This window comes from Belonocnema kinseyi, chromosome 5 (genome assembly GCF_010883055.1).
Source record: "Belonocnema kinseyi isolate 2016_QV_RU_SX_M_011 chromosome 5, B_treatae_v1, whole genome shotgun sequence".
Classification (NCBI taxonomy): domain Eukaryota; kingdom Metazoa; phylum Arthropoda; class Insecta; order Hymenoptera; family Cynipidae; genus Belonocnema; species Belonocnema kinseyi.
The window spans coordinates 111,777,995-111,805,284 of NC_046661.1; the positions used below are offsets into that span (position 1 = coordinate 111,777,995).

At 35.1% G+C, this 27,290-nt stretch overlaps 1 protein-coding gene across 1 annotated transcript in view; it reads left to right on the forward strand.

Annotated features, from left to right (window-relative positions):
- Nucleotides 1–21,200, forward strand: part of LOC117173834 (odorant receptor 82a-like) — a 132,943-nt gene extending 111,743 nt beyond the window's left edge. Inside the window, exons 7-9 of the mRNA XM_033362478.1 lie at nt 20,297–20,433; nt 20,782–20,914; nt 21,001–21,200. Of these exons, the coding sequence (XP_033218369.1) occupies nt 20,297–20,433; nt 20,782–20,914; nt 21,001–21,054 (324 nt within the window). The 3' untranslated portion in view covers nt 21,055–21,200. The remainder of the gene's footprint in view (nt 1–20,296; nt 20,434–20,781; nt 20,915–21,000) is intronic.
- Nucleotides 21,201–27,290: the final 6,090 nt, after the last annotated feature.

The window sequence follows — 27,290 nt, forward strand, 5'->3', positions numbered from 1 at the left end:
GATAAAACTAACGGGGGAGAGTACGCGGGGGTAATCGACGGAGGAACGTTTCTGAGTCCAGGGTAGTTATTCGCGTTGAAGCGGGAGTCATGATAAGCTTGTTTTTCGGGTTTCCTGGGTCTGAGGATGGCTTTAGCCTCAACGAATGTTAAGCATCGTTTGCTGATATGTCCATATCGGAGACATTTCCAGCAGATTTTAACTGATGAGACGTGAGGCTCTACGGTCGTTGAGGCATTGTAAATCGCTACTCTTTATCGACTGGGTGAGGGTATCGACACGTTGACAGGTGACAAAATATGATGGGATGGATGCCCACAAACCCATGTTCTTAAGGGATTTGTCACTTAGAATTATATTGGCTTCGCGGGCTGATTTAACCATGACTGACAGTTTACCGAATCCGGAGCTTTTAACATCTACGATAGAATTCTTAAACGCGTTATTGAGAAGTTTCACATATTTAAATCTATCAAGTTCTTTATCCGCGAGGTCATAGTTAGCAAGGCATTCTACAATCACCTTACACGATCCCCGTTCAGTTTCTTCATAACGATATTCGAGAATAGGCTGGGTACGGGGGCCATTGCTGAATGTCTGTTGTCTTTTGTGAGTTTCTGCTTGTTTTGTAAGCGTCATAAGTCTGTGTTCCGGTGATCGTGTCAGTACTGTTAAGGTCAGAGTGGTCCATAAGTTGAGAGTCATTGTCCTTCGGGATGAGTTGAGAATGAGCGTTTGTAATGTCACTGTCTTCTGTCTTGTGTCGTTTCGATCTCCTCATCGTAAAGAGGCATTCGGCGTCTTTAAAAACATCTGGGTTGGTTTGCCGTGGGGTCGGTGTTTTGATTACTTACCAGAGGCTCTGGTGGATCCTTGTTTGAGGCCATGCCTCCGTCTAGGTAAGTTTCCCGCGCAAAGTTGTGAGCACGCGCGCGGCGCGCCGGCCGCTTTAAAGGTTATGCTGTTTGAAAGCAGAGCTTTTCTTTAGCGTCCAGGCAATTAACACCGATAACAGATGGCTGCTTGATAGCAGTCAAGAAGCCGAACCCCCTCGGGGAGTCCACACTTAATTCGAGAGAGAACTCCACTCGGAAAACTCGAAAAACTCACTTCGTAGTGAAAACACATCCACTCGCGGATCGCACTCCCGAGATACCTGAAACATAGTGTCGGGCAGGACTCAACTGCGCAACTCGCAGGAGAAGGCAACCGGCCCGGTTTCCCGACACATGTAGCAAAGCGGTAAAATTCAAAAGATAATGTGAAGGCTGCTCTATGCGGGGAGAACCATGCGATAGAAAGAGGCTCCCCCCGCACAAGGCGGCCGAGGTAAGATTGAAGTGTGTTCAGATTTTGAGATTTGCTTTCTTCAAGAATTTAAATAAATGGCTGGCAGTTTTAATGGATGGGTTAGCCAATAATTGATAGGAACAAAAAGGGGGAGGATATTTAAGAATTTTTTATATGGCTTTGGTTAGTTCCAATCTATAGGCTTCGAATCTGGGACAAGCCCATAGAATGGGGTCTAGATCTTCGTCAACTTCAGGATCACAGTGGCATCCTCCAGAAGGTATTATATTTTTCCGAGCAAGGCTCGCGTTCAAGGCATAGTAATTGCTTCTCATGCGACATAGGGAGACTATCCACTCTCTAGGGACAGTGAATGGTGATAACCAAGGTTTTTTTTACTGAATTTGTAGTAACGCTGGGTGAAAAGAACACCCTTATTTTTTTCTATTTCTGTAAAGTAATTGTGGCAAATTTGGTCGAGAGTTTTTCAAGCAAAGCCAAAGAAGTCAGAGAAAGGAAGGGGGATATTGAGAAAGAAGGCTTCTTTGGCTGCTGTTTTAGCTGCCACGTCTGCTGCTTCGTTTCCTGATATACCCTTATGTCCAGGAATCTATACTAGGGAGACTACGCATTTAAGTTTCTCTAGAACTGCTTACCGATTTTTAATAATAAAAATCAAATAAGAATTTATGGAAGCAGGACATTTATTGGCAATACTCTTTAGAACAATTAGTGAGTCCGTGAAAATTACTGATTTAGAAAACCGGTTTTGGATAATGTAATCTAGAGTATAGAGTATGGCTATAGCTTCAATCGAGAAAATAGAGGCAAAATCTGACAGTTTCCACATTCGAACCAATTGAGCATCTGGGCATACCAGAGCACAACCAGCTATTGCTTTAGGTATTGATTTTGAACCGTCTGTATAAAGGTGGACGTATTTCTGGAACTCATTTTCTACCGGGTCTCGAAAGTCGTGTGTTGAGAAGGGGCTTTTTTGAATTAGTCGACCTATGGCTGTGTTAATGTTTGGAGAAAGTAATCGGTTTTCGTCTGACAATGTTCTAATAACGTATTTTTTGACCAAAAAAGAGAATCCTTTTTGAATGGAGGTTCACAGCATTCTACCATCATAACGTTAATAAGGGTGCCCCTGTAACCGACGACTAATCTTAGAGCTTCATTACGAATTTTTAAAATTTTTTCAAAGTATTTATGAGACACGAAGTTAAAAACATGTGATCCATATTCCAGACTGCTTCTGATGAGGAAGACATAGACCATCCTAAGGATGGTTGGATCTGCGCCACACCAGGTGCCCTTCAGAACCTTTAAGATGTTCAATATTTTCCTAATTTTATCGCATAAGTATAGAAAGTGAAATTGGAAAGAAAATTTGAAGTCTAGAATAATTCCGAGAAATTTAATATGGGGGAAGGGGGTATAAGAATGTTACTTAATGATAGGGTGTATGCTGGGTTAGAGGTATCAATATTCCGTCTATTAAAAAGAACCAATTTGGTTTTTTCAGGACAAACCTCGAATCCTCTTTGCTCTAAAAAAATTGCAAGTGCATTAAGGTATTGTTGTGGGGATCGAATACAGATCGTTGAATCAGAAGATTGACAAAATATGGCAATGTCATCTGTAAATTCAACAATACTGGCATTTTTAAGGACGAGTAAGCGATTTTTCCTAGTATAGATAGAGTAATTTATCGGGCTGAGGATACAGTCTTGTGGAAGACCTACTGTACTGCGACAGGGGCTCACCAGGTCACCATTGATTTTGGATAAAACATTTTTGCAAGATATGGAATTATATACAAATCTAGCCAGTTGGCAGGGAACACCGATTTCTTTAAGGTCTTCAATAAGAATTTGGGGAATGACACTAGGGAAAGCACCTTTCATAACCAGGAATAGGCCCGCGACTACCTTGCCATTGGCAAAGCCCGAAAGAATTTCGGTTGGCATGATAGAAAGATTATCAGCGCAAGATCTTCTCTTCCTGTAACCGAACTGATCAGGAGATAAAAGATGGTTGTGTTCCACATACCATGAAAGTCGGTTGTAAATTAGTATTTCCATCACCTTGAACAAAACTATGAAGCTAACGTGATTGGACGGAATTTTCCTGGGGTTGATTTCGCAGCGAAGAAAATAAGAAATTCTTTCCAAAAGTTTGAAAAGGAACCAGATAGATAAATTTCATTGTATATTTTGAGAAGAGCTGCCTGGACTTGTTCAGGAAGTTGTAATATGATATTGTAATCAATTTTATCTAAACCTGGAGAGGATTTAATTTTTGACGAAGTCAGGGCGATGGAAAACTCGGACATCATGAAAGGGGCCTCTAAGAATTCATTGTTCTGAAAGGTATCATTATCAGGAAATGAATCGAAGAAAACCGATGCTGGAAACATATCCTGCGCTAAAGCGTGGAGGTTTCTAATTGTTTCCTTATCTCCTGAGTAGAAAGCATTTGCAGGCTGGGTGTATTTATTTTTGAAACATTCAATGACACGCCAGACTCTAGAAACGGGGGTAGTTCTATCTAGGGAGTCACAAAATTTTCGAAAATTGCTTCTTCGAGCAGCATTGAGTGTGCGCCTTGTTTTTGCCTCTACTCTATTTAGATTGATGTAATTTAAATAATTTCTGCATCTCCTGAAAGAAGCCAGGGCCTCCCTCCTTTCTCTGACTGCCGCGTCACAGTTTTCATCCCACCAAGGAGCCGGGATGAATTTTTCTTTCAAGAATTGGGGTAATTTGCGATTCTTATATGTTTAACGGGAGGGCATGAACTAGTGACTGCTTCATCTATGCTTTTAACGAAGGCTTCATATTTAGTGAGACAATTTATCAATTGGGAGTTAAAAACATCCTCCTTTTGGAATATTGATACCGTGAGGTGAGAATCAAAGGTGGACCAATCCTAGTGCGGTAGGATAGACCAATCCAAGTGCGGTAGGACCAGGCCTAGTGCGGTAGGTGGGTTCTCTGGCATTTAGGGAAATCAAATCTGTCCGGCCTAGAGCGAAGCAGAGCTCCAGTCCGTCGTTGAAATTGGGTAACCTTCCCCAAAATAAGTTATGGCAATTTAAGTCTCCAGCCATAAAAACTGAGGTGGAGTTTATATTTTAAATAGAGTTGAACAGTCTAGTCCACGTCTCTGATGTGATAAAGTTAACAGAGGCAGGCACTCTGCATAAAGAAGCAATGAGCAGCTCACCGACGAAAGTCTCTACTGAGATTGCAAGTGTCTCTAGTTTGTTCTCAAGACTAAGCACAGAAGTGATTCTAGAAAATGTGAGTTCCCTTCTTACGGCAATGGCCAAGCCACCGCGGCTGTTCGACAGCCTATCTGCTCTGATGTTGTTGAAATCTTTAATTTTAAAATTTTGTTTAGAGTCAGGTTTTAGAAAAGTTTCAGACATAAGCAGGACATCAAAATCGTCACGGATATTTGATAGGTCGCCTTGTTTATTCAAGGCACCCCAGCAATTCCACTGGACAATTCTTAATCTATTTAGCTGAGCCATCATTAGCAAGTAATGCTTTAGTCAGAAGATTCACACAATTAGGGACTTAATTTAAGATATTTTGGCTTTCGTCCGTTTTAAGAGGACCCGTGGCTATAACTTCCACCAAGTTCATCAAAGCAGATAGAGTCCCGTTGATGATCGAAAACCTGGATTCATTTAAACCAGGTTTATGAGCCTGATCAGACCGAGGGACTTGTATGAAAGATTTTGGAGATGGGGTAGGGTAGGGGAAGGGTAAAGAGGGAGGACTGGGGTAGGTGAGTATGGCGGGAGGGGAGAGAACTTGTTGATGAAGGGCAAAGCCGTTCGGAAAAAGGCTGCGAATTCTACCATTGTTATGGAGGTGAGAATAGGATGAGTTTGAGCCTCTTCGAGATGACGGTTAGAGTTGCACTGTTAGATAAATCTGTATGAGGTTTAATATACATTACTACACTACCGCTACTGAAATTTAACATACATTGGTGTAGTGAATTTAATATACATGTGTATTAAATTTATTATACAGTTCAGTATAGCAATGTGCGTGAAAACTCAACCTGCTTTCATTTCTTTGAATCTTGTTAAATATTCCCAATGAACTTAATAATCTAGAATTCGTAGACTCAGTTATTATTTATAATGAAAGTACAATGTACGGGTAAAATTTTTCCTAATTTTGCTCTAAATGGTCAAAATTTAAGGGGAATACAATTAATTGTAGGTTAAGTCTGTTATTTATTTGCTTAATTGAACTTTTCGACTTATAGTCCAATTTTATTGTTGGTTAACAGAAAGAATGTATATGAAATTTAAGTTACGCGCTCTTAATGGCGATTTCATATACTTCATATATTAATTTTAACACACATGGGTATATTAAATTTAATTTTTTTTAACAGTGTGGGCATTCCAAGGAGGGGGCTGCTTGGATTTTGGATGGCAGTCTGTTTGTTTCCATGCAGATGTCAGAGGGGGGTTGGGTTTCTCTGGAAAGGTAAGTGCTGTCAGTGTCTGAGAGTAAGGAGTGGGGAAGTGGCTGGGAGCAAGAGGTATATTCGGCTCCTTTGCCAGCTCTGAGGATAGACTTGGCTTCTATGAAGGACAGTTTGTATTTTGTTGCAAAAACACGTAGCTCTGCCTGAAATAAAAATTCGGCGCATTTTTTATGGGAGGGCATGTGGTCTCCGCCACAGTTCGCACATTTTGGAGGGTTACTCGCGTTAGGGTATGGCTTCATTTCGGTATGTTCTTCTGAAGAGCCGCAGCGCTTGCAGCGCGCACTGGATCTGCAGTGCTTGCAAATGTGACCAAATCTGAGGCATTTGATGCAAATTTTTGGTTCCGAGTTGTAGAGTTTGACCGGAAATAATGCCATGTAGATACATGTTCTTTCTGGGACAGCTGTACCTTCAAAGGTAATCAGGACTGTTTTAAAAGGGATTATTTTAATTTTCTGGGTGACAGGTTCGGTTGTTTTTCTGTTAAGTCGTAGAGCTCGAATAACCTTAGTTGTGCCTCTCAATGAACCAAGGATCTCGAGATTCTCTACGATTTCGGATTCAAAGATTCCGTGTAAAGCGTCATGAGGCTAGAGGGGACAATAATTAGGTATTAGCCGCTCTATGTGACTTTGCCAAAATCTTTAGTTTTCCAAAGCCGCTGCTACGGACGTCGTTGATCCGGCCTAGAAAGTGCTTTTGAAGCATACGACCACAAGTGTCAGGAGCAAGATCCTTTTTTGCATTCTCTGAATTAGGGTTACGCTGGACGATTATGGGGCATTCTCCTTTTTCAAAAACGCTGTACCGCAGTTGGGAGGGTTGCTTAATTTTCCTTGTCTGAGAGAGTTGGAGACTATTCAGGTTGAGGTTAGGGTTAGTAAGGTTTGGCAAAACACTCCAAGCTCCTGCAGAGCTGTTTGACAATTGTGTCTCGAGAATTATGTTCTCATCTGCGGGGGTTGATGAAGAAGAACACATGTCAACGGTATCCATGTCTTCTGACTCATCATCTGGAAGGGACAACTGGGACGCGAGATCCGATTTTCAACTCCTCTCTGTCCTTCACGTTTCGCGGGCACTACACGGTAACCATCAGAATCCTTATTCTTTAGGAACATAAGAGCTTTCGCGCCATTTTCAAGGTCCTGCGTGGGGATGGGTGTCAGTGGGTCGTTTACGGTTTCCAAAAGTGCTCCCCCAGACCACTGAACATTTCATTGCTCGAGACCATGCCTCAGCAATGTCTTTTACAACAAATTTATATTAAAGAGTTTAGGCGGAGTACACAACGCGTGGGAAATCGAGCACGTGGCTCGGACTTTAAAAATGGCCGATGCCGGCCAGTGACGGGATGTTATTCACCACAGACCTCAGGCCTGGTTTAGTAACCACACCTGGGGGATAATTGAACGGACTCCGCACACTTTTCCATGTATAGGAAGAGGACAACTGCGCACCTGCGCGCGAAAATTTTAAATCTTTCTGTAATGTGCCTACCACTTACGGTAATGTTTCTATTGCCAAGTGGCGAAACGAAGTTAGATCTCCTTATTATACCATCGTGATTGAAGTACTTCACAAACACTCGATACCTCGAATCGAATTTTTATGAGAGATTTTTCATTCATCATGTTTTCGAGACTATTGCTATACATTTAACAGAATTGAGGTATCTTTTGGATCTTTCCATGGCTTTAAAAGGTCCTCTTAAGACGTATGTGAAAAGCCTTTCATAAGACAAATTTCGGACTTGTATGCCCATTCGCAGTAAAAAAAAGTGTTCAAAATGATACCGAAATCAATATTATTTTGATATGAAACAACAATGATACCGAATTCAAGAGCATTTTGATCGACTGAAGTGAATTATCAACTTTTGAGATCATAATGATCTGATTCGGGATCATGTATGATGTCAAACCAAGATAGCTGACGCTCTTAAAATACTTTAGCTCATTTTTAAGCTTTTTATGGTTTCTGATTGTGAAGTGTACTTGAAAAGTTGAAAAAAACGTAATCTAATATTAGAAAATATCACCTGCTAAATGTAGTTGTCACTTGCGTGCGGTTAGATACCATTTCTAGGTTATGTCGTTATGACACCGGCGCCAAGAAATGGCGGCGGTTTAGTTTAGTCTGATAAATGAATTAAAAATGAGATAAAATTGATCCGAATGTAAAATCATTATGATCTCGAGAGCCAAATGATCGCTGGAGCAAAATGCTCTGTAACAAAATTGATCCTTTTTTTTACTGTGTTGGGAAAATACACACCCGAAGTTGAAGTTTTTAGAAATACGGTTGATGACTACGCTCAGGCAAAAGAAAATATTAAAGCTAACTAAAAATACCTGTTTCAAGGCTGTGAGTTAACTGCTGCTGATATTAATAATTTATTTTTTGAATATTTTATTTTAACTCTTGTAGGTAAATTATTATATTTCCAAAAAATATACCTGATTTACATGCAGGGTAGCCGTTAATCCAGCAATAAGGGAAATGAACGGGAATATTTAAGACTGGAACCAGTCGGAAATGAAAGTGAATTTCTTTTTCATGAGGATATTTAAAAAAAAAATAATGAAGAAACGCTTTCAGTCGCATTATTTAAACGTTGATTTTCAATTCACAAGTGTTTGTAATTTAATAATGTACATAGTAAAATATTCCAAGTCATTTAACTGCAAACAAAAATGCATTGTTGGGTTTAAAATATTTCAAAATTGAGCTATTCCGAATTGGAAATCGCAGTCGCAGAATTTGAATTTTAGTTGCTCATTTTAGAGACATTATATTTTTAGCTTTTTTTTATTTTTAAATAAATACTTTCAATTTAAAAACCATGCAATTGGAAAGTTTCTTAAAATATCTAAATTTTAAGATTTCACTAAATAAAATTGAAAAAATTGTAATGTGTTGAAATAGATTAGGTTAGAGCTAGAATTTAAAAAACTGCAAATACAGAAAAGTTTCTTGTGGTTTGAAAGGTTAAATACCATTGAGGAAGTTTTAATCCGTCAGTTGGAAGGTCTTAATAAAAATAAATTCCGAGATGTTCATGATAGGGTTTAACTCATATTATTATCAACATTAAAGGATAGTATATAACCATTTTCATTTGATGCCAATATCTGTATTACAATTGATCGAAATGTATAGTTTCCCTTTCACTGCTTGGATTAAGTTCAACCTAAAAGGGCTTGCACATCTCGTTTTTCCTCTGAAATCATTACAGTGGTATTTTACTATCATTTTAAGAACAAAAAGAAAAAAAGCATGAATTGTCGAATAAACCTAATTTTTTATTTTTATTTTTAGGTTATTGTGTATATTTTTGTAAAAGTAACCCCAAAGTCGATCTTCTTTAGCTTAAATTCTGTAGTTCGGCGTCGAAAAAAAGTATCTCGACGTTAAAGATCTTTGGAACTCTTTGAACCATTAACATTTTTAAATAAGTTTGAAAAATTAAAATATTCATTAGTTTTATAAATATTGTTCGCCTGCAGAGCATGCTACTTTAAATTTGTTAGAAAAAAAATTATAGTTAATTAACCCAGTTGGTACGACTGTCATAAGACGTTTTTAGAACATCCTAAAACGTGCTCAGTCATGTCAAATAACGTTCTAAAAACATACAATGTTCCAAGGATGTTTTTAGGACATATCTGGAACATCGGACGTTTTTTGGACGTTTTATGGCCTGACTTAGAACTTGTTTTGGACGTTCTAAAAACGTCTTTTAAACCTGAAGTCCTCAAAACTGCTTTAGCAGTTCTGAAATCGTTTTTAAATTGCGTGCCCGCTGGGAAATTTCTCGTTCAACTAAAATAAAAGAAGATTTTATCTTATGTAGTTTAGGAGTTACAGCGATCATAAATTATATTTTTCTAAACAAATTCACACAAAAAAACTTTGGTTTTATTTTTTGTGAAATAGTATATTCCCTGTGCACTGTAGACAAAAAAAACTCAATGAAAGTTGAAAAAGACTTTTTTTCAAGAAAATAAAAAATACATCCCAATATTATATTCTGCATATGTCCAAAGTTATAGCGTGTTGAAGAATATTAGCTTTTGTGAAAGTTCGCTAAAATGTAAATTTTTTTTTAAAAGCGAATTTCTACTGCGTATCGCATTAAAAGTGGCTCTTATAATAATAAAAGTACATGAAATCACTCATAAACCTGAAAAACTTTAATAATTTCTTAAATATATTTATAACAATAAGTTTTCTTTTAAAAGTTTAAAGCGTACTCGTAGCGCATTTCTTGCCACTTGTCATAAGCAGTTAATATCCCAAAAGCGAAACGACAAACTTCCTTTCAGTTTTTTAAAAATGGATTTTCGAAAAGCACATTTTGGTACCTAGAGCATAAGTCCGCGATCTAAACCTGTTAACTACTTATGGCGTATTATAGGAAATCCGTGCATTTTGTCACAACGGCTAATTTTCCTCGTAGAATAGGCCAGTGAGACACATATAGTGTGTATGTACTAGGCAGTCTGATAAGTCCCTGAAAAATGAAACACGGAGACGTTTTTTTGGCCAAAGTCGGTTTTATTTTTCAACATACTCTCCTTTTAGATCGATACAGCGTGTCCAACGATTTTTTAATTTTTTGATACCGTCCGAAAAGTACTCGATCGGAAGGTCTCCAAAATACGCCTCAATTTCAGCTATAAGCTCCTCATTTGAGTAAAAACGCTTACCGGTGAGCCATCTTTTCAGGTTAGGGAACAAGTAATAGTCGCTGGGGGCCAGGTCCGGTGAATACGGTGGCTGAGGAACCAATTAGAAGCCGATTTCATGCAATTTTGCTTGTGCAACTAAGCATGAATGAACAGGCGCATTGTCGTGACGATAAAGCGGTTTTTTCTTCTTCAAATGCGGTCGTTTTTCGGCGATTTCGATTTTCAATCGGTCCAATAATGATAAATAGTATGCTCCGGTTATGGTTTTACCTTTTTCAAGATAGTCCACGAATATTATGCCATGTGCATCGCAAAATACGGAGGCCATAACCTTTCCGACCCATTATTGCGTTTTTTGACGCTTCGGAGCACTTTGGCCCGGTTGAACCCGCTGTTTTGCCTGTTGCGTTGACTCAGGAGTGTAGTAGTGGATCCAGGTTTCATCCATGGTTATGAATCGGCGCAAAAACTCGGTCGGCTTACGCGAAAATAATGCCAAATTCTGCTGGGAAGTTGTCACACGAATTCGTTTTTGGTCCACTGTGAGCAAACGCGGCACCCATCGCGCGCAGAGCTTCTTCATGCCCAAAACTGAATGCACGATGTTGCCCACACGTTCCAATGATATGCCTACAGCATTAGCTACCTCTCTCAATTTCACTTTGGGGTCATTCAACATCATATCATGGTTTTTTTCGACATTTTCTGGTGTAGTGACCTCTTTTGGGCGCCCAGATCGTTCAGCATCAACTGTGCTTGTACGGCCACAACGAAACTCGGTAAACCACTTATGAATCGTTCCAATCGACGGTGCAGAGTCCGGGTAATACTTATCCAGCTTGACCTTGGTCTCGAATATCGCTTTCTTGCGAAGATAGTAGTGTTTGATCAAAACTCGAAACTCATATTTTTACATATTAAAAAAAACTCGGAGGTTAGTCGCTTCTCAGTGCTGTAAGTTGTAAATGCGTGAACATAAATGGCTGAAATTTTGACAGGCGTCATTTGAAGAATCAAGCTCGACGAAAATGCTTCACATTAGTGAATACTAATGCCATATCTTAGAATTTTCAGGTAATTATCAGACTGCCTAATAAATATGTTTTTGCGTGTGCAGAAAGTATTTTGTGGCTACTTTCACGCCATCTTCGATGTTGTCGTCTACAGATCAATGTAAAGGCGAGTGTGAGCGACGCGTCTCGATTTCTAACACTTAACAGATTTTCGCAATAAACTATTTAAAATTTTTGCAAGCACATCTATGTTCGGCTTGCGATTCCAAACATTTTGACATATAAAACTTGTCCGCAGTTTGAGAAACAACGCAGCAACAAGCAAGCCCAGGAAAAACATTGAAAAAACAGCGATATAACACTGCAGATAACATGCTGAGACCGTTGAACCCCTTGTATATAACATATAAATAGCTTTCAATTGCCATACAACTCTTTATTTTGATTCAAGTATTATACAGCAAACGTGTATTATTTTCCTTTAGTAAATGAACGAAAAACATTGTACAGTTTTACAAAATATTGAAAATTGCAAAAATAAGAACGATTTTTCTTCGGCTTGTAACATTTCTGAAATATCAGCTAACAAGTTGAGACCGCGGGCTCTTCATTTGTTATACTAGATTATAGCCTGTTTTTCATTTTTTCAATGTGGCTGTGAAAATTTCAATGTACTATCGTTGACAGCAATATGCCGAAAGCAAAAATCCATGAAGAAAATCACCGTAAGATTTTTCTGTTGTGCTTAAAAAAAGCAAAGAAAATTATGCTCATGCATGGAAAACTGAAAGATCGCATAGCAAATATGTTTGAGTACGATGCTACATATAACAGATTACCTCTTCTTATGTGCGCTAATTGTAAACGGAACTTATACCGCGTACAAGAAGCTGCAAACAGCATGAAACTACCAGTTTGTTCGGATATTGAACCATTAAGAATATCCGCAGGACTGAGCAGCAATAGTTTATGTGCTTGTCATGTTTGTCAAATATCAAGAAACTTACAATCTGCAAATTTTTCAAATTTCCCGACGCTCATTCTTTACCCAACCTAGCCAAGAACTTCTTTTTCAGATAAAGCCAATTCCGTTAAAAATCGCTGCATTTGTTGTTTTGCTTTGATTGGGCGAGGAATATCACATAAATTCAATTTAACTACACTTTCAGATAATCTGACAGAGAGGATCGTTTCAGTACAAGTAGTCTTATCAATATCAAAGCAGAAAATAAATGAAGAAAATGGAACAAAGACTAAAGCTCTGTCGCTGATTGAGCCACGTGGAGGCCAGCCTCTTCAGATCGCTGCCGGTACAAAAAGTGATAAAAAATCGCGAAAGCGTCCGCTTCTTTCCACAGATGACTTTTTAAAAATTCTAAACAAAGTTAATCTTAGCCAAAATAAGACGATTGGAATCGCTGCAGCTTTTTGTTTGGCTACTAAAAACATTAAAGTTGTTCAGTCATATTTGAAGAAAAAGCAATCGGCCAAAAGCGATTGTGTGGATAATTATTTTGTCGTTAAGAATTTTGATTTTATTGATGTCAAAGCGGATAAGGTCTCTGCAGCAGCCGAAATTAATGCTTATTGAACCGATCTAGAGGGCTTCATTAGGCATGCCAAAAACACACGAGAAGTGTCCGAAGTTCATTTGAAGTCTGGGATTGTGGGAAAAGGAGGGTTTTTCAAGGTATGTCTTTTATCCAATGTACTAATGAGAAAGAAAAATTGGAAGATCATCGTCAAAGATATGAGCAAGTAGTTTCTTCTTTAAGGATTCTTGCATCAACAGTTGCTGGTACTTGCATTGGCAAGATACTCCCAGAAAAATGATACCCATGTATCCCAGTTGTGGGCTGCAATCAACATTAATCATTTCGAAGGAAGAATGGCGACTGACTAGAAACTCGTTAACATCATGAGGGGCATCATCTCGTACAGTAGTGTATTACCATGCATGTGGTGGTATGCCATGAAAGGCGAACTCGCAGAATTTGAAATACAATTAAAAATTATTGAGATTAATTCGAAGCAGAAGGTGTCAAAAAACAGACAAAAATTGTATTCATCCTTCTCTCATCACTGCTCAGGAAGATAGAACTTTTCTCCATATTATCCCAACGCCTGAATTACACCTGATGCTTGGTGTGGTAAATAAATTATTTACTCATTTATTAATTGAATTCAAGAAGATGCTCTTATATGGGCACAATCGTGCAATGTCCAACGCGAGATAACTCATGGAAGTCCATCTTTTTATGGTAATTCAAGCAAGACTTTTTTGGGAATATCGACTTACTGCGTTCTCGGTCTCGCCATTTAGGAGGCTTGAAATATGATAGAGGTTTTGAGGCTTTACAAGATGATGTACTCGCATGCCTTAGTGAAGTTCTCGATCCCCGCATTGAGAATATAATTTTAGCTTTCAGTAAAAGATACTTAGAACTAGATATCTCTGCAATACCAAAAGTGCATACAATGCTTTTCCACGTACTTGATTTCTGCACTGAAATTCAGACCGGCCTCGGATTCTTTAGCAATTAAGTGATGGAGACTGTACACTCAGATTTTTCATCTGTTTGGACAAAATACGAAATCTCTATACAACATCCTGAACACTCAGTCAGACTACAGCGAGCCCTTTGCGAGGACAATAGCCTTCACTCTTTTTAAATGGTGTATATTTGTAATATTTTTCTGACATTTTAGTGTAAAATGTTGTATACCCGCTGCTGTCAAAGATTTCCTTTTTTCATAGAATATTTAAATTGTTAATATTAACCATATAATAAAAATGATGTTTTTGTTCATTCGTACTTCATCTGCTTGTTCAGTTATTGTGATGCCTGAATTATTTTTGATTGAAATCGAAATAAATTTCTAAAAGAAAATATTTTTTCATGGATATGTTTAAGAAATGATTAAAGTTTTTCACATGCTCGAAAGTGGATAAATATATATAAAACTAATAGAAACTGTAATTTTTCAAATTCTTTCTAAAATTGTAATGGGTCCTGGAATTTCAAAGATGCTCAGCGTTTAGATACTTTTTCGATGCCGAACTACAGAGTTTAAACCAAAGAAGCACCACTTTGGAGTTATTTTTACAAAAAGTAGACATTAACCTGAAAATAAAAAAATAAAAGTTTATCCATCAATCCCTCCAGCGATTGTTTTCTTTTTGGTCCCAAAATAGTCGTAAAGCATCAATGTAATTTATTGCAGAAGAAAAATGAGAGGTGCAAGCCCTTTTGGATTGAACTTAATCCAAGCCCGCCGTGTGTACTGTACTAACGTATCCTATGTAAACCTATACGAACCTATTGTATTATATCCTGTCCTATTTCATCCTACCCTATCCTGAAACATTTCTACATTTGTGAAAGTTCAAGATGGAATTGTAATTCATTTGTTTTACTTACTAGTTGAGCGAGATAGTGCAGGAAGAAAAAGCAAAGGAAGTACTGACGAAAACGTAGTCAGAAAATACAGCACTGCTGAAAGAAGAGAAACGTTTAGAATAATTTGAATCGCTTCTAATTGTAACCAAATAATTTCTAATTGATTGTTCTGTACCGAATAGATGGTAGAAATTTGGTTCTACAAAAATGTACCTAATTTATTTATTTTTTGGCAGGTTCCTGAAAAATTATGTGAAACTATTAAAGGCTTGAAGGACAAACTACTAAGTAGGAAGGAAACCTTTTAACCGAGTTTTGTTGCTATTGGACTTGTAGTACAAATTTTAGAAATGTACGTTTTTGCAGAAGTTAAAAAGTAGAAGACGCTTTGTTGTTTAAAAGTCTTATAATTAGCGTTTAAGCTTTTCTTCGCGTTAGATTGTAAATATCTGCAAGCCTCTTATTCAATGTGGCACTTTATTTCACAGTTTGGTTATGGTGTAGTAACGTTGCCTTATTCATATCTGTTTTCTCGTCAGAGTTTGTTGATATTAAATTTTGTGAATGTTAAAAAAATTCTTAGGCAGCCACGATGATTGTATGCTATACTTGTAAAGTTTCATTTGAAACTAATACTGATCCCATTAATTATGTCAGTGTAACGCACTCAGATTTACGTGTATCCCAATGCGCCGTACCTTACTGTCAAAGGTCGTTTTGATGAAGCAATGACATTGGATAATCAACAAAAATAATGTTTTAAATATCTTGTAATTTATCTTAGAAAGTTTATTAAATAAATCATCAGTCGAATGTTCCGGTAAATTATATCAACCTTCATATATATTTCGAGAAAGAGAATACGTAATATTATTGCTGAGGCTTCAGAATGATTTGACAAGACACTGAATTATGTTTGAAATGAAGTATACAGTCAGTTGAAAGACGCAGGTAAAAAATTTTCCCAACCTTTTCGTCAAATGGGAACCGAGAAACAACTTTGAGCTCAATTTAAATATTATGACTCGTTCCTTCCTCCTTAAAGTTACCAAAACGCACGGAGCGACCGCGGCAAGAGCTGTCACTACTTTTCACACGAGCGGTTAGTGTCAAAATAAATTTTTTTGAAATAGCAAGAGCCATAGTTTTCAACGCATTGACCGCTCGATAATTCACACGAGCCGCTCATGCTAATGGCAACAGCAGCGCGAGCTTGACAAGTGTTGCGCTTAGCCCGGTCAGTTCTTGGTATTGGCAACAATCTCTCGTGTTAATTTCCAATAGCGCGTGATATCAAATAGCTCTAACGTTGAGTGACAACCGCGCTCGTCGCTCGATTCATTCGCTGCAGTACCAAATGCTGAAAGTATTAATGGAAAACGTGACACGATCAAATGTACTTTGCTGGCTTGATAATTTTGGTAGTCTTTTCAGACGGTTCATACATGGTGAAACAACAGTTAAAAAAATGATCAAGCAAGCCGGAAAGTTCACTGATATTACCTAATTGAAAAATATGTAATAAATTTATTTTTCTTATTTTCTTTCTTATTGAATAATAACATTGAGAAATAGATGCTTTATTATTTAATCGGAAATTTAGAAAAGAGAAATTTGTACAACTTTTTATAACTTTAAAAGACTTTTCAAATTAAATGTGTAGATTTCAGATGTTCATATTAAAATTCAACTTTTAATGACTTTTTTTGTGAACAAACACACAAAATCTTCTCAGATCATTTTAATTTTCACTATACAATTTAAAGAAACTATTTTTGAACAAAACTTTAAATTAGAATCGGACTTTTTAGGGCTTGAAATATGAAATTAAAAGTCAGAAAAGTACATGAAGGTTAGGTAAGGTAGGGTTTAAACTTAAAATTTTTTTTGTGGTCGAAAGTAGCATGTCTCATAATTCTTTACATTTATCAAATGTATTATCAACGCATAAATACAGTTACTCTTCACATAAATATTAACTTTATTAATCCCAATCGCTTACTTATCATTGTTTTAACCATAAAAAAGTAAAAAGTTTTTTGAGGTTAAATGTGATAAAAAATTATATACTGTGATGATATAAACAATTACGATGTGCATATGCAAGTTCATTCATCTAGATAAGCTGATGATGCTCATAGCGCAGTTAGTATATTGCGGCGAATGAGTCGGGTGCCAACCGCGGTTGTCACTAAACGCTAGAGATATTTGACATCAAGCACTATTGAAAATTAACAAGAGAGATTTTTTCCAATCCCAAGAACGGGCCGTGCCAAGCGCAAATTTTACCAAGCTCGTGCTTCTGTTGCCATTAGCTCGAGCGGTTTGTGCGAATTTACGAGCGGGCAATGTATTGGCAACTGTGGCTAGTGCTATGAAAAAAAAATTTTTAACAATAACCGCTCGTGCCAGAATTTCTACGTGCGGTAAAGGACTTCATATCAGTTCACACCTTCTGGAACTAAACGAAAATATATTTCAGTGACGGAATAGGTTATACCAGTTCAATATACGTATGAAAGAAATTTTTTGAAATGCCTGGCGTTTTAGATAAAACTTTAAAACACTGAAATTTCTAGAATATGCAGAAAGAAGTTGTAAAAAATATTTATCAATGTCCCCACAGAACACAAAATTCTTCTTTTATCAACCAAATGTGTTTGCCACTTCTCATCGTCTTTGATAATTATGAGAATAACATTACTCTAGGTAGTCACAGAGGCGTATCAAAGTGTGGTAGAGTATATTTGAGCATACCCTGTCTTCTGCCAGATTTTTAACTCAATTTTTGGACCAGTTGAAAGTTTTACCATAAACACATGTTATCGAATCGGTCGAATTAGTCATAAACAGATCAATGAAGCATTTGAGGAAAATGAATATGTACTTCGAAACATCTCAAATTAAATTTTTTTGCTGGCAACTCAAGATCCAAAACATTCAGGCGTACAAGAAGAGTGAGTCTTTAATTAATTACCTGAATCCCATGTAACGAATGACCCATCAGTCAATGTAATTTGACAATGTAGGAGGTTTCTTACGATATGACTTTGCTCTTTTGTACAGCATTACATTTATGAACGTAAATGTACACACTAGATTTTCTCAACACTAAAATTCGAGCATTTCATTATGGGTTTAATTATAATATTAACAAGCCTTACAAGACCTTGGAAACACATCTGAAAGAGAAATGTATATTTCTTCCTGCAGCAGAAATGTTTAATTTGAACAAAAATATAAGCATGATTATTATAGGGCAGTGTGTTGATGAAAATGATGAACGCTGGCAATTAATGAGACAGATATCTGAGCTCGTTTTAAGAACAATGATTGATCCACAATCTTTTCAGGTATTAGGAGTGAAAATTGAAGAATACTTAAATTTGCTTACAGAAAAAATCTGTAATTGTTTAAAGCCGAAACGTCATTTTTTGCTTCATTACGCATCGACAATGCGTATGCTTGGTTCTTTTTGGAGCATCGGCTGCATGAGATTACAGAAAATCGCCGATCCTCCATTGTACACCGAAATCGGTGTTCAAGTGAGTTGCAACAAATTTGAGCCACACAGGCTTATTTGGAAAATCTAGGGGCAAAGCATCATTTCCATACTGTTTTTTCTCATCCAGAGCATTTATTTACCAGTGACTATTATTGTCTTGGAATAAAAATTATACTTGGCGTAATATAATATCCAAATCTTAGGTTAGTCGAAACCTACATGACATTCAAACCATCAAAGCCGGGATGTAAAAACTAAGTCGTGACCGTCTGCATCTTAATTGATGCCTGTTCGATCGAAGAAATTTCCTCTAGATTTTCTGTATTCAAAAAAGTGAAGTTAGCTCTTGGTTGAAATGAAAATAACTAATTGTATATGTAGACGGTCAGGACTTTTTCTACACATCCCGGCTTTAGTTTAAATATCAACGGCCATGACCAACCTAACAGTTGGAAATTGCATTAGGAAGTTATCATTTTATTCTAAGTGACTAGTACACACTGTTAAATGAAAGATAGTTGAAAATGAGGCAAATATCATTTCAATTAGTTTCCTCATTAACAATTATTTAGTCTAATATCGCAATGAGAATAGTTGCTTTGACAGGTGTTCAGGTGGCTGACAGCGCGGTTCAGCACTCCACAACTCTCGGCATTGAGCCAAAATTCAGTCTCCAAATGTTACTTTCCCCTAGATGCCCAGATATGCACCTACGTTCACTTACGAAAAATCAGATTATCCACTGTACAATGCTAATTCTATCAGGTCACTTTCCATTTAAAATATGCTAGCGATTTTAAGATTTACTCAATTAAGTTGGCGTTTTCTGAATTGGGTCCACAATTTTATTTTGTGCATTTTATAGTAATGATTGACCAAGTTAATTTCCTTTTAGTCACAAAATCAATGCTCGGTTGCTTTTTCAATCATCATATTGATACTGCTGAAATTTCCTATGCTAACAAATTGCATGTCGGAAACTTTTATATTGCCAAGAATTAGTTACAAATGGAGCTGTGTAAAAATGTATACGTTACGAAAAATATTACAATTATAAAATGTTATAATAAATATTTTATCAAAATATGCATACAGTCTTTTCTAACTGCCAAAGTAAAAAATAGAAAAAAATAAATTATGAGTTTAATTAGGCAATTAATAATTAAAGCATAATAATAACTTTGTATATAACTTATAGTAAAAATAAAAAAATCCTTATAACATGCAAAAAATGTCTGTTAAATCAACCAGAGTTCTGGTTAAATATGCCTTTTCTATTTTTTCTGGTTTGAGTAACCAGAATTCTGGTTAAATTAACCAGATATTCTGATTAAAAGAATCAGAATTCTAATTACTTTAACCAGAAAAAATAGTAAGGGCATATTTAACTAGAACTCTAGTTGATTTAAACAGAATTTTTTTTAGTGTGACGCTTATAATTTCGGTCTATTATTATTACTATTGCTTAATTTGCGTTCATCGAGACAAGACTCTGTTGTAAACTTCACAGTCTTTTCTAGAGAGTATCGAAACTGTCTTTTTGTTTGTTTGCATAATTCTTCCAGCGAGTCGACTCCGATTTTATTAGTCCAAAAAGTGAAACTTCTTTTTCCAATTATAAATAAAATTATATAATCATTTAATCCAATAAAATTACTATATTTACAATTTAATATTCAAAATAGTCATTTTTGCAATATTTAAGCTATACCCTGGCTGGCTATTGTTCTCTTGTAAAAAAAGTTTAAATATAAAACTTTACCACCAGAAGTTTCTCTGTGTAAAAATATCATTTCTTAAAAATTTATTTATTATTTTGATAAAAACACTGATTCAAACATTATTTCATGCAGTACTTTTCTACAGATTGTGGTGAGAATTGATCAAATTGATATGGTCGTCATGTTCGCAACGTATTTTGTGGCTCAAGCTATTCACCTTTTTTTCGATTGCTTTGCTGGACAAATGTTGCTGAATGGTAATGGATCTGTCTCGATAGATATGTTAGTATTTTGTGCAAAATTTTTTGTTACTTAACCAATGCAAAAAAATATTTTCTTAATAGAATATATAATTTTTTAGCAAGTACTTAACAATATTATTTGAAATAACAAAAGAATATTCCCGACGGTTCGAGTCAGGATATTTTTGGAACAGGTTTCAACGCCCGTTTTGTTTGTTAAATAAAAAATATTTTAATGTGGAATTTAGCGCACTATGCATCTTTCTTAGACTTGCAAAACAGATAAAAATTAATTTACCTGAAGGCAATTCATTTTTCGTGATTACAAAAACAAAAGATGTAAATACTTAAAGAATAAATATTAATATCATTAATCTTAATATTTTAGAAACGAATCAAATTGGTACGTAATGCCACAGAAGCAGAAAAAGATGTTGCTGATGATGATGGTGAGATGTGTACGAGATTGCCGTGTGACCATTGGAAAATTTGTTGTACTAAATATGGAGACTTATAGTCAAGTAAGAAAAGGACACAATTATATTAAATTTTTTCTCAAATTTCTTTTAGTCATAGAATAAAAATATTAATGTTCTTATTATTTAAGCTGATGAAGACAGTTTTCTCTTACCTGAGTGTTTTAATGTCTTTACGCGGATAATGCAATATGTAGAAGCATGTATCCATACTGGAAGAAAGGTAGCTGACTTCATATACAAAATATGCTAATGACCTTTTTAAAATGCATAACAAAGTATGAGTAGCAAAAAAGTTATATGTTCAATATGCTTTGCTAATTATTTCGAATTACATCACAATGTATACAACAACTTATATAAATTCATATATTATAGGTGATAGTTGAATAGTTTAATTGTAAATTTGTAATGATTGAATAAAGTAGCTATTCCGCAAAGTCTCTTCTATTTTAACGTCATTCAACACTGAGTTTTCATTCCTTCACATCAAGTGGCGCTTTGAATAATTGGCTATTCTATACGAAAAAGTTTAGTTTTTTACAGGGGTAATGCCGAGGAGAGAGCACAAATTAAAGAGTTCTCATAAAATCAAAAGTGGTTTATTGCCATTTACAAAATTGAAGTATATAGCCAGCCCGTGACAGGTGCTGATGAGTAGCGTGTAGGGCCATGTCGGATTAGGGGTCCGTTGGACCCCTACTCTGTCTGTGGGTAGTATTTTGGTGTTTTTGTACGTCTTATCCCGACTGTTCCGTTAATTCTCGTGATATTTTATTCATGAAATCAGTGTCATTATCAGCACATGATATCTGCAGCAATCATGGTCCATGGATCATCAACGATTCTTTCTCCCATTGGCCCTATTTTTGGTCGGTTAGTCGGTTTGGTGTTTTGACCTATTTTACAGTTTTTTATATAATTAATTATCGCAGAATAAATCCCTGGCCAGAAGTAGTGCTCAGATATTCTCGCGTATGTTTTTGCGGAACCTACACAGTAATACAAGAATCTGAATTTCAGTAGAAAAAGGCGGTTGACTTTCAGATGAAACCAAAAGGATCATTCGCCAGTTGAAAGTCGACTGATAATGATAACATAACTTTAAGTAACGCACTTGGTTCAAAGTTAGCTGCTTTATGTACGTAAAATGTACTTTATAGATTAATTTAAAACAGAAAGATTGTTGACTTTCCGTCAACACGTGCGTGTGAAATGAAACTTCTAGGTTAAGTTAAGTCAGCTGATTGTTGAAGTTCATAACATTTATGCGCTATCGTTCAGTTATTAGGAACATGGAATGAATATAATATTAAAAATTGAATAATTTTAGGAAATAATTTTTTTTAATGTGAACATTGAATAAATGATTTATTTATGACTAATTAATTAAGTTGTTTTATCCTCCAAATCGATGAGATTAGTAAAAGGAAAAAAGAACTTTGACACTAAACAAGGTACTTATATCTATAGGAAAGTTTATTGTAATAATGAATAAACGATGTTTAGCAGAAACTAGTATTTATTAAGAAAAAAGAACAATGAGGTTCAAGCTATCAGGTACAGGAGGTGAATCTTCAATCCTTTTTCATATATTTTTTATCACATATGTACCATTATTCTATTTATACTCAAAATCCATTAGAGATCTGAGTACATCTATCAAAATAGGAAACGTTGACGAAACAACTATCATGAGCTCCAGTGTTGATCGCTACTATCCAGCGCTATCGACGCCACATTGGCTACTCTCAACTGATCTCTTGGCTCCTCTTCTAAAATCGCCGAAATCCGTTCATGTGTTTGCCCATCGCCGCATCGCATTTCGCGCACGCCTTTCTGTCAGCACAAATTGTATTTCAGAGCACGCGAATCAAAATCATCCCAAACTCAACATACCTGTCAGTTAATTATCATATTACTCGTATATCAGATATGAGACACTGGACTTAAGTTCCATTTCTGGTTGAAATTAAGTGACTTACTTAATTTAATGCAAAAAGAAATTCATCTGCATTAAAAATTCATCATCTTGTATTACTGTGTAATGCCCTGCTTGTCTGTCGTCATTTTTTTCTTTTTTGAATTTGAATTCATAATTTTTTAGGTACAATGAGTTTCTATGGATTAGTATCTGGTAATAGAGTAAATTTTAGTGGATCGGTTCTATGGAAATAAAGTTAGGAGCCTCTATTTCGTCATTTTGCGCGTTCTTCGGGTCTTTTTGTGACTTGTCTCATTTTTGTATATACTCTGTTCAGCGAGAGAATGATCGACAGGAACGACGAATTTTCGTCCAGTTCGCGCAAACTGTCATAAAGGCGTGTCTTAGAGATTTTGAATCTTCGGAAAAAATGCTGCGAAGGGCCTGAGTTTTAAGTATTTGGCCATTCTATTTCCCAAACGTCATCATTTTTAGATTTATAACCGTAGAAAAAAATTCTAATGCCTGTTATATGAGCCTAAAAATATTCTATTTTTATTACTATTTTGAAATTAATTAATTTCTCTTACGGTTGATTTGAAAAGAGAAATTTTCGAGATAATGAATAAATAAATTATAAAAAAAATTCTTTTCGTACTTTAGAATTATAATGAAATTTCAAAAATGATTGTTTGAAATTAAACTTTAAATTTAAATGAAATTGAGATAAATTAAAAAATTAAATGAAATCTAGTTAAATTCAAAATTTAAATAAACTATTTTGTTGAAATTTTGATTATTTTGTGAAGAATTCAACTTGTTTGTTAAAAAAATCATATATTCTTTTTCATAATTGAACTAATTTTGTTGAATAATCTTTTTTTTTTTAAATTAAACTTTATTGTTAACAGTTGTCTTTTTGGCTCAAAATTTAATCTTTTTGTTTAAAAATACACATCTATTTTGTTCGAAAATTAAAACTGCTTTCTTAAAAAGTCATCTTTTTTCGAATATTCAAGTTTTTTTTATGAAAATTTGTCTTTTTGGACAAAAAATTCGTCCTTTTTGATTAAAAGTTTAATATTTTTTTTAAAAGTCATATTTTTGGTTTCAAATTCATCTTTGTTGCTTGAACATAAACTCTTTTGTTAAAAATTAAACTGCTCTCTAAAAAATTCATCTTTTTGGGTTAAAAACTCAACTGTTTGGTTGAAAATTCCACTGTTTTTGGTTGGAGTTTAATATTTTTTGTTTAAAAATTCGACCATTTTGTTTACATGTGAACTTTTTGGTTAGAAATGCAACTATTTTGATCAAAATTATCTTTTTTGGTCAAAAATTCAACTGTTTTGTTGAAAATTCCTCTTTTTTTATTGAAAATTCACCTTTTTTCGTAGAAGTGGCGGATTTTTAGATAAAAATTCATCTTTATTGGTTGAAAATAAACTGTTTTATTGAAAATTCAACTTTCTTCTGAAAAATTCAACTATTTGGTTCAAAATGGGACTGTTTTATGTGAAAGTTCTTTTTTGTATGAAAATTAATTTATTTTGTTAAAAATTTAACTTTTTCATCGGAAATGCAACTGTTTTTGGTTAAAATTTAATCCTTTCTTTCTGAAATTGAACCATTTTCTTGAAAGATCAACTGTTTTGTTAGAAATGGAACTCTTTTGTTGAAAATTTGATTATTTTGTGAGGAATTTAACTTGTTTGTTCAAAAAATCATATATTCTGTTTCATAATTGAACTAATTTTGTTGAATAATCTTTTTTTTTTTGTAAAAAATTGAAACTGATTCTTGTGTATTTTTTAATTGTCAAATGGCCTGACATAACCTAAAAATACACAGGAATAACTAATGCGCATGCCAGAGATATCCGCGTTCAGCCACCACTGATTGGGGCTGGGGGATAAACTATCTCTCTCGCACAGCAACATGATTGGTCTTTTCAATTTTGCTCCATAAATAGCTCTTTACTTGCGCATAGATGTAAACTATTTAACCTTCATTTAGAGGAGAGCGGTAAACAGCCAATCAGATCGCTTCACGATAGAGATAACTTATCCCGCTAAATGATTGTCTATCTCTTTTATTTTGCCAATAACTCTGCCATTGCCGGGTTCACTCCACTTATATATGCGCTAAAGATTTCTAATATTAAGTATTTCAAGTTGTGGCGCCAGTCGGCAAGATGTCTGTACAATGAGGGCCAAGCAATAATAAAATCCCAGAGGATGAAACTCAATTTAGTTTATAACTTTAGAAAAATATTTTTCATAGTTGCAAAAAAATATCAATTTTATTATTCAATTAAATAGTTAAATAGTCTGAATACACTTTTCGTAAAGAATAATTATTTTCCAAGTTATTATAAAAATAAAGTTTAGTTCCATGTATTTGGTATTATTGTTTATCCCTCATTGTGCAGACATCTTGGATATCCCCACCTAAGCTAAAATACCTAATGGCTCGATTTTACAAAGTGCGAACAACGCACCTGCTAAACTTCAATGACCATGACGTACAATTAGCAAAGCTGTCAAAATAATAAACAACGCATTTAGACATGGCTATTTCAAATCTTGAAAATTATTTACGAAGTTACGAACGCGTAGATTATACGTCGATAATGACGTTTTCCATTTCGTACCCCAAGAAGCGGACACGTGGTACCCAAAGTAGTAGGTACGTCGTACCCCAAGCGATGGACACTTTGCAACCCAAGTGATTGGGTATCTGTACCCTACATTACGGTGCAGCATTCACACTGCAAGAGTAATTTCTGTTGCAGGTATATGGTACCCTGATATTGGTGCTTCATTAACACTTTCTTTTTACTGTGAACAAAACTTTTTATTTTTTTGCTTTTCACAAGTTTTCATTCTAAAAATAAAAAGATGAAGTTTCAAGGTTAGGATTTCCAATCAATAATTTCAATTACATCCATGCTATTAATATTATTGATTTATGTACAAAAAACAGTGAAATTGGTCATACAATGGTAAAAACATCCCATTCTTTCTAGATCTATATTTTATACCAAATTATCTTTATCATCTTTTAAGTGACTTGCTGATTCTTAATTTATATAACACAATATTCAACTGTTTGAATTAATACGAATAAATTACCTAAACTAAGTATATAGTGAAATGATGAAAAGTTATTTTCAGTTCCAGAGAATAAATAAATAATCCATAATAATAGAAAAATTTCAAGTTCCCGCTCGAACAAAGCTGAGTTTATTGTGCCGCCTCGTGACATGTGGTCAAAATAATCCGTTTAAACGCAGCGGCATTGCCGAATTAAGCCGAAAAGTACCGGAAAAAACCGAAGACACAAATCCGACGATAGCGCCGCTCTCGTGACATGTGGCCTAACCAGACCCTTGTCGCATCTAGGTAAAATATCTTTGGTTTGAGCAAAGATATTATAAACGTAGATGCGGTACGGGGCGTCGGAGTGGCGAATTATATATATATATAGGACATCGCATTTTCTGCCCTATCGAGGTGCTGCCCTCATCGTACTACGAAGTCGAATTCTTGTTTTCTCATTCTTCGAAAAATATGACGGTAAAGCAAGTAGAAAATTTGTTTGAGGTTACAAAAGTTTGACATGTATGTATCGCTAAATTTTTTCAGATCTGAAGCTTGATCCAGGTTTTCGGTACAGTCTTTTTTTAATTATAAAAAAAATGGTCTCGAAAACATATATTTTTAATTTTAAAAAAAGTATTATAGACAGACGTTTCAAGATAAACAAGTGCTGAAAGCATTTTTCTTTAACAGTTTTTTTTTTAAATTGAAATAATCAAATATTTATACCTAAGAAACAACTTTTTTAATGTTTGAAGTATTTAAACATTATGTTTCAAATTAAAAATAATAATTAAAACAAAATATATTTCTGGGTAAGATATTTTGGTTGAAAATGTATATATTATTTTTGAAATCACAAAAGTTCTTTTGAAAAATCAAAATGTTAGTTAAAACACACGTGTTTTTATATAATAATTTGTCGGTAAAATTTTTTGTATAATTTTAATTTTTAATTCAAACAATAATTTTAAATACTTTAAATATTAAACAAAAATTTATTTGATAACACTATTTTATTATCGTAGTTTTAATAAATAATTAATATTGGTTAAGAAACAGTTTTATTTGGGGAGTCTTATTATTTGGGAATTTTCAAATTCGTTAATATTATAAACTGTTCAGGAAATTTATTAGTTTTCGAATTGTATTTTTTGGGACAGAGAGTTTTACCGAGTCGGGAATTTTATTTTTCGGGATATTTCAGCCGTCCCCATAGAATTACAGAATATTTGCTCTAATTATAATTTCGGCGCTCGATCTTGTTGATTTTTTCCTATAGTATTATTAAAATGAAATGTGTATGGAAATTTTTGATATTACAAAGTTAAAGATAATCTCAATTAAAAATTTAAAAATTCGCTGTACATCCAATTTTTATTCTTGGGTCTTGGCA